We start from the raw sequence: 9804 nt of genomic DNA on the forward strand, positions 1-9804 counted from the left end.
ATGCATAAATACGACATATAATGTGTATAAAACATGTAGATATCATTAATAATGTGGCATGGAACATAAGAAATTATCGATACGTCGGAGACGTATCAGTCTTCTTTTTTCTTGCCCTTCCCGGGGCCTTTGGCAAGGGCGCCGGTGCTCGTGAAGAGGGACGTGTCGGTGTTGCGGCCTCGACGATTCATCCGCTTCATATCCTGAAGCTTCAGGAGAGAGCGACACTGCGCGAATGTGATCCCGGGCATGAGGGAGATCAGATCGGCGGCGGGGTCGTACTGCTCGGAGAGGCCGTTGAGGCACTGGATCACCATCTCGGCGTCTTTGACGGGTGCACCAAGATCGGGCAAGCCATCTGAGAGAGGCTTGACCTTTTTCAGATAATTGGTCATGGTGAGCTCACACATACCAACACCGCGAAGCTCGGCCGTGAGGTGAAGCTGGCGGTTGATCTTGTGATCGCTGAAGAGACTGTTGATGCCCTTCCAGATATTGACGTCGAGGGCGTCGTCGCCCGGTCTCATGACAACGTCGAGGATACTGAGGGAGACATACCCATAGATCTAAGAGACGACCGTGGCGTCGAGGAGGGACCACCTGGCTCCGGCTCATCGTGAGCATCGTTGTCGAGGTGATCGAGGAGGGCGTACTTTCGAACATCAGCGTCGAAGAAGGTGCGTCACTGGTAGTGGACGCCGGTGTCAAGCGCGATCTCTACGGGGACGTGTCCCTTGATGGAGTGCAGGCCGACGACCTAGGCGTGCAACGGGGTCGGAGAAAACGACCCCAAGCTTGACCCGTTGGCGGTGGCAAGGGCCATCTTGTCCTTGGCAGCATCTGCATCCGCCTTTTCCTTGAGGGCCTTGGCGGCCTCTTTGTCGAAGAGGGTCATGAAGGCAGGAGCGGCGGTGAGGCACGAGGGCTAGGGTTTTGGTGGTTTTGGCGACGGCGGAAGAGGTGGGACGGCGCAGGCTAGGATTTTGCGTCTGATACCATGTAAGATTATGGAAACCACATGTTGCGGTGCCTTCTATTAATCAATATATAGAGGTTACAAGGCAGAGTTCGGGTCATACTATACACAAACAACTATACAATGACTACACAGATACAACCATATATCTATATAAATACAATACCGTTATATATTCTAACAATACCTACAGACTTTGCAACCTCTGCATTCGCTATTTGTGCTTCTGTTACTTTTCTGCGAGATCTCAAAAAGTGGGCCATGGTTCCAGGAGTAAGAATATTGGTTATGTGACGCCTCAAATTCATACACATCATAATATCCATTTCTGAGGCTTATCTTCACACAGGTGGTACATCCACATTGTGTTTCAGGTCTGCTGTATCTGAATGTGTCATCTCTTTTATCATCCCAACGATAGCCTATAAGTTGAAGTAATTTTCTTACTGCATGAAAATATAGCACATACCTTGACGAGAGCATGTAAATGTCCTTTGTTGCATGGTAGAGGAGTTTTTCATTTTATGGTCACTACTTCTTCTAATGCTAAAGCCTATAGTTTCAGCATACTTGTTATAAAAAGAATAAGCTTCCTCTTCTGATAAAATACGCATGCTAATTTTTGGTACCCTGCCATCTGTCGGATCTGCTGCATTTTCTTGAAAATCCTATATCATGTAATATTCAATGTAGTCAATACACCGAGTGATATACGAGTGATGTTTAATGTCAGTATGTACATATTGTACCAAAGCCGGTAGGATTTTGACAGAACATAGTTCAATTTAGATCCACACGGCAAGAGAAAATTCAGTGTCATGCAAACTCATAAAGTTAGAATACCTATGCTCTATTTCCTAAAGTAATTATCATGTGCTCTTGTGAATGCAGATGTTCCTACAAATTTGCAAGGACTTCATTCTACATGTAGGCCAATGGCATGCCTGCTGAAGGAAGGCAAAGGGAGTGGTAGTGTTGAATCGGTTCAGAAAAATTGGAAATATCGACTTTGATTCATTACAAAGAGTATGGCCAGATCTCTTAGAAGTTGTTTGATATCCATCATTTGGGCCAGGAATCCTGGAATTCATTTTAGAATTACATAGGTGGGCTGTTTGGTTTCCATATAATTTGCCTGTCATTTCATTTAGGAAATTCAACAAAATGATGCCATGGGTAAACACGATTTCGAGCTGAGACCTGTCATTCGCGTTTCTCTATGGAAGCCAATTACAAATTCAATATTGAATTCTGCTGTCATTTGTAATTTCTGTGGCAACCAAACAAGTGTCCATTTCTGGAATTACAATGTAAATGTATTCATTTCAAAATGCTACAAATGAAAGGAAAGCCTGGCTTTCAAACGACTTCTTACTCTCCGGTCGTGAGATTCATCGCCATCATGCCCATGATTACTTGAAGAATCCATCAGAGACTGTTGTTGATTGATGCGTAGGTCAATTGGAGCCTGTACGAAGTAAACTATCACTGTTATTTGAAATTTGCGTGTGTTGATTGATGCATCTCAATCTCATGGTTCTCTTTGATTAGCGGGGATCGGATTTTGGCGGGCAGCTGGATGTGTTCCTGTTCTATGTGATAATTTATCGCCTATTTTATGTTTATTTTTAATGCTTTTGCGTGTATTATGGATGGGTATAGGTACATGGGCGAAGGAATAGATCTAGAAAGTAAAGATACGGCCAGCGTTGTATTTAGCGTTGCTCTTTTTTTTACCAGAAAAGTTAGATCGGGGGCGCCGGAGGCAAATCATCTGATGCCGTCCATGCCTGCAGTCGCACGGATGGTCGCATGCTTTCGGCACAGGCAAGCCTCGGACGCGTTTTAGTTACTTGGACCGATTTCTTGCATCAATGCGCCAGTGGAAAGAAACCACTTGCAAATTTGAGATGTGTCATGGGCCAGAACAACCATGTTGTTTGATCGTCCGAACCACTCATTTCTGCACCATGTAGAGAAGCGAGCTCCTATTGTTTAGTTACTTGTATGTTTTTTTAGCCTCACCTATATGGTAACATGGTCACCTTACCTCACTCATCACAAGCATGAGCACGTCGCCGACCACGAAGCAAGCAACCACCATGACATCGCCGATCGTGCCGGTCACAAGCGTCAGCACGTCGGCGACCACGAAAACGAAGACCACGATGACACCTTCGGTCACGCTGGCTACAAGCATCACCATGTCGTCGACCACGAAGACGAACACCACCATGGCATCGCCGTTCACAAGCATCACCATGCCGTCGACCACGAAGAGGAAGACCACCATGACACCGCCGGTCACGAGCATCACCACGTCGCTGACCACGAAGACGAACAACACCATGGCACCATTGTTCACTCCCGTCACAAGCATCACCATGCCGTCGACCACGAAGACGAACACCACCATGACACCGCCGGTCACGCCGGCCACAAGCATCACCATGTCGTCGACCACGAAGACGACGACCACCATGACACCGCTGGTCACGAGCATCACCATGTCACCGACCATGAAGACGAACAACACCATGACACCATTGTTCACGCCCGTCACAAGCATCACCATGTCGTCGACCACGAAGACGAACACCACCATGACACCGCCGGTCACGAGCATCACCACGTCGCCGGCCACGAAGACGAAGACCACCATGATACCGTTGTTCACGCCCGTCACAAGCATCACCATGTCGTCGACACGAAGACGAACACCACCATGACATCGCCGGTCACGAGCATCACGACATCGCCGACCACGAAGACGAACACCACCATGACACCGCCGTTCACGTCCGTCACAAGCATCACCATGTCGTCGACCACGAAGCTGACTACCACCATAAGATCGCCGGTCACGCCGGTCACAAGCATCACCACGCCGCTGACCACGAAGATGAACATTACCATGCTGACATAGGCATTCTGAATGGGCCTGCCAAATAAAGTACCTGGGGATAATTAAAGGCCCACGACCCGAAGATTACAAAGTCGGGAAGCCCAATAAACATCGGTATGGAAGATAGAGATAGATTAGGAATAAAGAGATTTGTATGTTTACGGGACGAACTCAAAAGAGTCTCTCGAAAGCCTCGACTCCACCTCCTATATAAAGGGAGTCGAGGGAGAAAGAAAGGATCGAATTATTGTCAACACAACCCTAGTTTTCATAGTCGAGCACCTATTTCGGCTGAACCTTCGAGATCTACTTGCCCTCTACTTTCCGCGAAATCCTAGTCTACAATTTGTAGGCATTGACAAGTTAAACCCTTATGACATGCCACCACCACCATGATTATCACCTCTCACTTCTCACCTATCATCACCATGTCACCGTCCATGAAGACGGCAAGCGAAAAGTTGAGCAAAAGTAGTCCAAACCTTACTCACACATACGTACATATTACAATATACTAGCGAGTCATTTATCTTTCCGTGTATGTACACCGAAAGAAAACCCTGTAAATATGAAAGTCATGCGGAATGGTGAAGTGAACCTACTCCTCAAAGGAAATTTCAAACGGTTAAGCTTGTGAAACGAATTTGGCAAAATTTGCTCAAAACTTCATACACGAAATTGACTATTTACGACTGATGAAACTCGAAATCGATTGTCGACACGCATATTTTTCATGTGCAGCTTATTTTAATTCGATTCAGAGTATGGTTGTATTGATTTGAAGAGAGTGTATATCGAGTAGTGTAAGGAGAGTGAGCCTAAACAAGGTTACATCTGTGAAGCAGAGGAGTGAAAAGAATGAATCCTGAAAAAATGGCTGATTCGGTTAAATACAGTCAAAACATTGTTTTAAGAATCGTGCGATGCAACAACGCAAGTGAGAGGTTCTTGGTCAACTTCCCATCAGCTGCAAGGATAAATGAAGTCTCTATCTATGACTGGGTTACTCTGAGAGATGCACACATCAAAGTAAATGTCAAACAGTGGTCAGATGAAAACCTTGCACCTGGGAAGCTGGATACAGTATGGGTCAGGGCTAAGAGAGTTCCAAAAACTCTGAAGAATTACCAAGGAATTTGTGAAGTGGGCTCAACTCTTGGGCAAGTTATTGAAGTGGACATGGAAGCTTTTAGGAAATATGGTAGCATAAGATTCTTGGTGGGTGTGGTCAATCACAAGAATATCCCTGCAATGGCAAAACTTACTACCAAAAAGTTGATGATCTACTACATATATTTCCAAGTAGAGCAGGTGGTAGAGGAAGGTTGGTTAAGGCCAGATGAGGAATACATTCAAGAATTTGATGAATGGAAGACACTTTATCACAAGAGTTGGGGGATAGAAGAGAGAAAAGACAGAGAATTGAAGGAATTGAGGGGGCAGATAGAGAAGGGCACATACAAGCAAGTGAACAAACAAAAAAAGCTTTGGAAGAAAGGAGAAGGAAATTAAAAGGAAAAATGATCTGGATGCAATTTCCTTGACAAAAAAGAAAGGATCTGCTACTGCTCAAGTTTCAAAACAGCTACAATATGAGGGAGGGACAATGGAAGCAGTAAAAGAAAACATGGAGATAGAGGGAGGAAATCTGATGGAAGAAACTGGTGACAATGTGAAGGAAAATGAGCAAGAGATGGAAGATCAAACTGAAGACTTGGGGAAAAATGAGAGAGTGGATCTCTCTGGAGATGAAGGGGACAAATGTTTGGAGTCTGACTCATCCTTGAGCATAACAACAATAGTCAACAATGTTCTAGAGGGAAAATCACCAAATCATGGGAGGAAGAAGCACAAGGATGTGGGGATCTTAGACGAAATTGAAGAAGCCAATGGGAACAGATTCAGTAACAGGCTTGCTCCAAAAAGTGATGTTCCCATCATGGACAGGGCAAAAAAGATAGCTATGGCAAAAAATCTTCAGTCGTCACAACGTAGTAACACTCTTCCCACTCTTTCTAACACTTCCGATTATAGTATTTTAGACATTGCTAGCAAGGTTGGAATTAAACTTGGTACTACTCTGGATATGATTGATACAAACTTAGCTCTAATAAGAGAACATGAGCATGCCAGGGTAAATATTTTTATGAATAAAAATGAAAGCCCTGAGGGAATCGAACATTCAGTAGATATGGACAACTAGCCAGATGCTGTTGACCAAGTTCTACTGGATATTCTAAAGATGGGCAAGGAAGATTGTGAGGTTCTCCCAGATAATTTGATTACTACTTATATTGATGGAGGGAAACAGATGGGGGGAGAGTGACTCCTGTGGAGTTTCACTGCAAAACCCCCATCAAAACTTAGATGGTGTGTAGGAAAGGGAAAAGAAAAGAATTAGAATGATTAGTGGTTTTACTTGGAATAGTAGGGGCACTGGGGAAGAAAGTAAAAAAAGCTATATTAGGTAACACATAAGAGACCATAATCTTGACTTTGTAGGAATATAGGAAACAATGAAGCAAGATTACCCCATTAAATTTCTCAAAGAAATAAGTGGGGGAATTGAGTTTCACTGGGATGGTATTCCTGCAAGAGGGAGATCTGGTGGAATTCTATTAGGAGTTAGGAAAGAAACTTATGATGTGGTGGAAAAAAGGGGTTTATTTTTTTAGATTCCTTATAGCTAACAAAATTGATAATTTCGCTTGGAATTTAGTGGTGGTGTATGGGGATGCTCAGCAATATGGCAAAGCTAATTTCTTAGTGGAATTGGTGAATGTCATCAGAAGATCTGCATACCCTATTCTAATGCTGTAATTGAGCAGGGTAGTCTGATGGAGATAAAACTTTCAGGTAGGAAATTCACTTGGTGTAATAACCATGAAGATCCCACTTATGAACTTTTAGACAGAGTTCTTGTTTCACCATCATGGGAGAAAAAAATTCCCTTTGGTGTGTGCAACAACTTTGCCTAGTGAGTTATCTGACCATACTCCTATTTTGATTAAATCAGGAGACAAACCTAGAATAAAACCTATTTTCAGATTTGAAAATTGCTGGTTTCTAAGGCCTGATCTCCAAGAAATTGTCAAAAAAGTGTGGGGTAGGGCCTTCTCAGGAAAAAAGAACATTGACATCTGGCAAAAAAGTTTGATTGCCTTAGGAAGACTTTGAAAGGCTGGAATTTAAATATTGAGGGAGAGTATAAGAAGAAGAGAGGAGCTTTTGCAATGCAATTAGATGAAATTGATAAGAAAGGAGAAATGTACGGACTAACTCAATCTGAGATGGAGAGGAAAAAATTGTTACAAAACCAACTAAAAAACATTATTAGAGACGAGGAAATTAAATGGATCCAGAGAGCAAAAGAAAAAGAAATTTTGGAAGGAGATAATAACACTAGGTATTATCACTCCAAAGCAAATGGGAGGAGAAGGAGAACTCTAATTGTCAATTTAAATCAGGATGAAGTTTATATAGAAGGTCAGGATAATCTTAAGAGATATATCACTGACTTCTACAAAAAACTCTTTGGCAATCCTGATCTAAATAATATTAGATTTAGTGAAGCAGGAATGGAAAGACTCAATGATGAAGATTGTGATCTGTTACTGAAAGTTTTTACAATGGAAGAACTCAAAAAAGATGTTTTTGAAATGGCAGCTAATAAAGCAGCTGGCCCAGATGGTTTTAATGCAGAATTCTACCAGAAAAACTGGGAATTAGTGAAGCAAGACCTCTTTGGTCTGCTTGAAGATTTCTAGAAAGGAGAATTGGATATTGCAAGATTGAACTATGGCATAATCACTTTAGTCCCAAAGGGGAATGATGCAGATAGGATCCAAAAGTACAGGCCTATATGCCTCTTAAATGTGTCTTTCAAAATTACGGATGAAGCTCGGTGATCAGGGGGGTACGTGAGCACCCCCTAACTGGATGCCACATGTCTAACACCGTTTACTATCCGTGAGAACAAAATTGGAGAGAAAGAAATCCCTGATCTCCCAAATCCAGGCTACAGGAGAAGCAGAGTTCCAAATCGAGTCTACAGGCTCCAAGAACCCGACCATGGCGGCCCGAATCGAAACTGCGGGAGTTCGAGGGGGAGGCCATGGCGGACGAGCATCTCCACGGCGATGGCGGGGCTGGTCGGCACGCCGTACTACGTCGCGCTAGAGGTGGTCGCCGGGAGGGAGTACGGCGAGAAGGTGGACATGTGGAGCGCCGGGGTGGTGCTGTACATGATGCTCTCCGGGACCGTCCCCTTCTACGGCGCCACCGCGCCCGAGATCTTCGAGGCCGTGCTCCGTGGCACCCTGCGCTTCCCGCCGCGCGCGTTCGCGAACGTCTCGCCTGAGGCCAAGGACCTCCTGCGCCGCATGCTCTGCAGGGACGTCTCCCGGAGGCTCTCCGCCGAGCAAGTCCTCAGGCATCCGTGGGTTGTGAGCCGTGGCGGACTGAAGCCGATCGACATGCCACGGCATGCGCTCCCTCCACCTGTAGATAGATCTTCAGTCTTTTACCCTGTTAATTTCCGGCTAGCCACGCCACGCCATGCGCCGAGCAGGCTGGAGTTTGGTAGATGAAAGTGCTAGTTCCTCCGTGATCCTTTAGGTCGATGAAATCTCTCGTGAAGCTATAATTCCAGGAGCTTTCACCTGAACCTCCATGTTTGTTGTGAACGTGTGAAGTCCTTGTACATGATTCCGTGGCCCAAATCGAGACGAGCTCGCGCACGCGGCAGCAGCAGCAACCATGAAGAGCTTGGCCACGGACGAGCGGGTGTCCTCGACGCGCACTTCATCGACGAGGGCTCCGAGTGGCGCACCTTCAGCACCGACACCGCCGGCGGCGGCGACGACCGCGACCCCAGCCGCGTCGGCTCCACGGGCGACCCCTTCCTCGACGCCAAGCTCTCCACCGGTGCCCAGGATGTTGACGAATTGCAGCAGGGCGTCCGGGCGGGGCGACGACATTTAGCGCCCAGGGACGACATGCGGCGCGCCTCTGGCGGTGGGAGGCGGAGGTAGGAGATGCGATTTGGTGTTCGGGGTTCCGTTGGGAATTTCACGTCCGTTTGATGGCCGTGAGTATCTAATCGCGGAGATCCAATCAAAAAGCAAATCTAACGGTGTCTAGGGGGTGCTCACCCTGATCACCAAATCCACTCTCTTCAAAATTATCACAAGAGTCATAGTTAATAGACTCATTCAGGTGATTTGGAAGGCTGTACTTTTGAATCAAACTGCTTTCATTCTAGGAAGATATATTATGGAAGGGGTTAACATTTTGCATGAAATTCTAAATGACACACACAAAAAGAAAAAAAAACTGGTGTGCTTTTCAACATTGATTTTGAAAAAGCCTTTGACAAGGTCAAATGGTCTTTCCTTCATCAATCAATGAAATCTAAGGGTTTTCCATCCAAATGGATTGACTTGATAATGAAGACAATAACTAGTGGTAAGGTGGGTATTAATGTTAATGGGAAGATAGGGTCCTACTTTTCCACATACCAGGGAGTGAGGCAAGGAGACCCACTTTCCCCCATTCTTTTTGACCTTGCTGTTGATATTCTTGCAATTCTTGTAAAAAGATCTCAAGGGGAGGGATTACTGACAGGCCTAGGTACAAGCCTTGTGGAAGGAGGTGTGTCTATTCTGTAATATGCAGATGACACAATCCTTCTTCTCGAAGACAATCTGGACCAAGCCAGAAACATGAAAGTGATTCTCTTTTTGAGCAAATGTCAGGGCTAAAAATAATTTTTCATAAAAGTGAGATTTATTGTCGGAGGGGGGGGGGGGGGCACAGATAGAAAGGAAGACTTTGAAAGTATTTTCACTTGTATTTCTGGTTTGTTGCCAATGAAGTACTTGGGAGTTCCAATTAACAAAAAAGGCTGAAAAATTCTGATTGG

General features: G+C 45.0%; 1 protein-coding gene across 1 annotated transcript; it reads left to right on the forward strand.

Annotated features, from left to right (window-relative positions):
* The first annotated feature begins 8020 nt into the window (after nucleotides 1–8020).
* LOC124664830 (phosphoenolpyruvate carboxylase kinase 2-like) lies at nucleotides 8021–8470 on the forward strand. Its single transcript, XM_047202262.1, has one exon. The coding sequence runs from the start codon at nucleotides 8021–8023 to the stop codon at nucleotides 8468–8470; it is 450 nt and encodes a 149-aa protein (XP_047058218.1).
* The last annotated feature ends 1334 nt before the right edge of the window (nucleotides 8471–9804 follow it).

The sequence above is a fragment of the Lolium rigidum genome, chromosome 6 (genome assembly GCF_022539505.1).
Source record: "Lolium rigidum isolate FL_2022 chromosome 6, APGP_CSIRO_Lrig_0.1, whole genome shotgun sequence".
NCBI lineage: Eukaryota > Viridiplantae > Streptophyta > Magnoliopsida > Poales > Poaceae > Lolium > Lolium rigidum.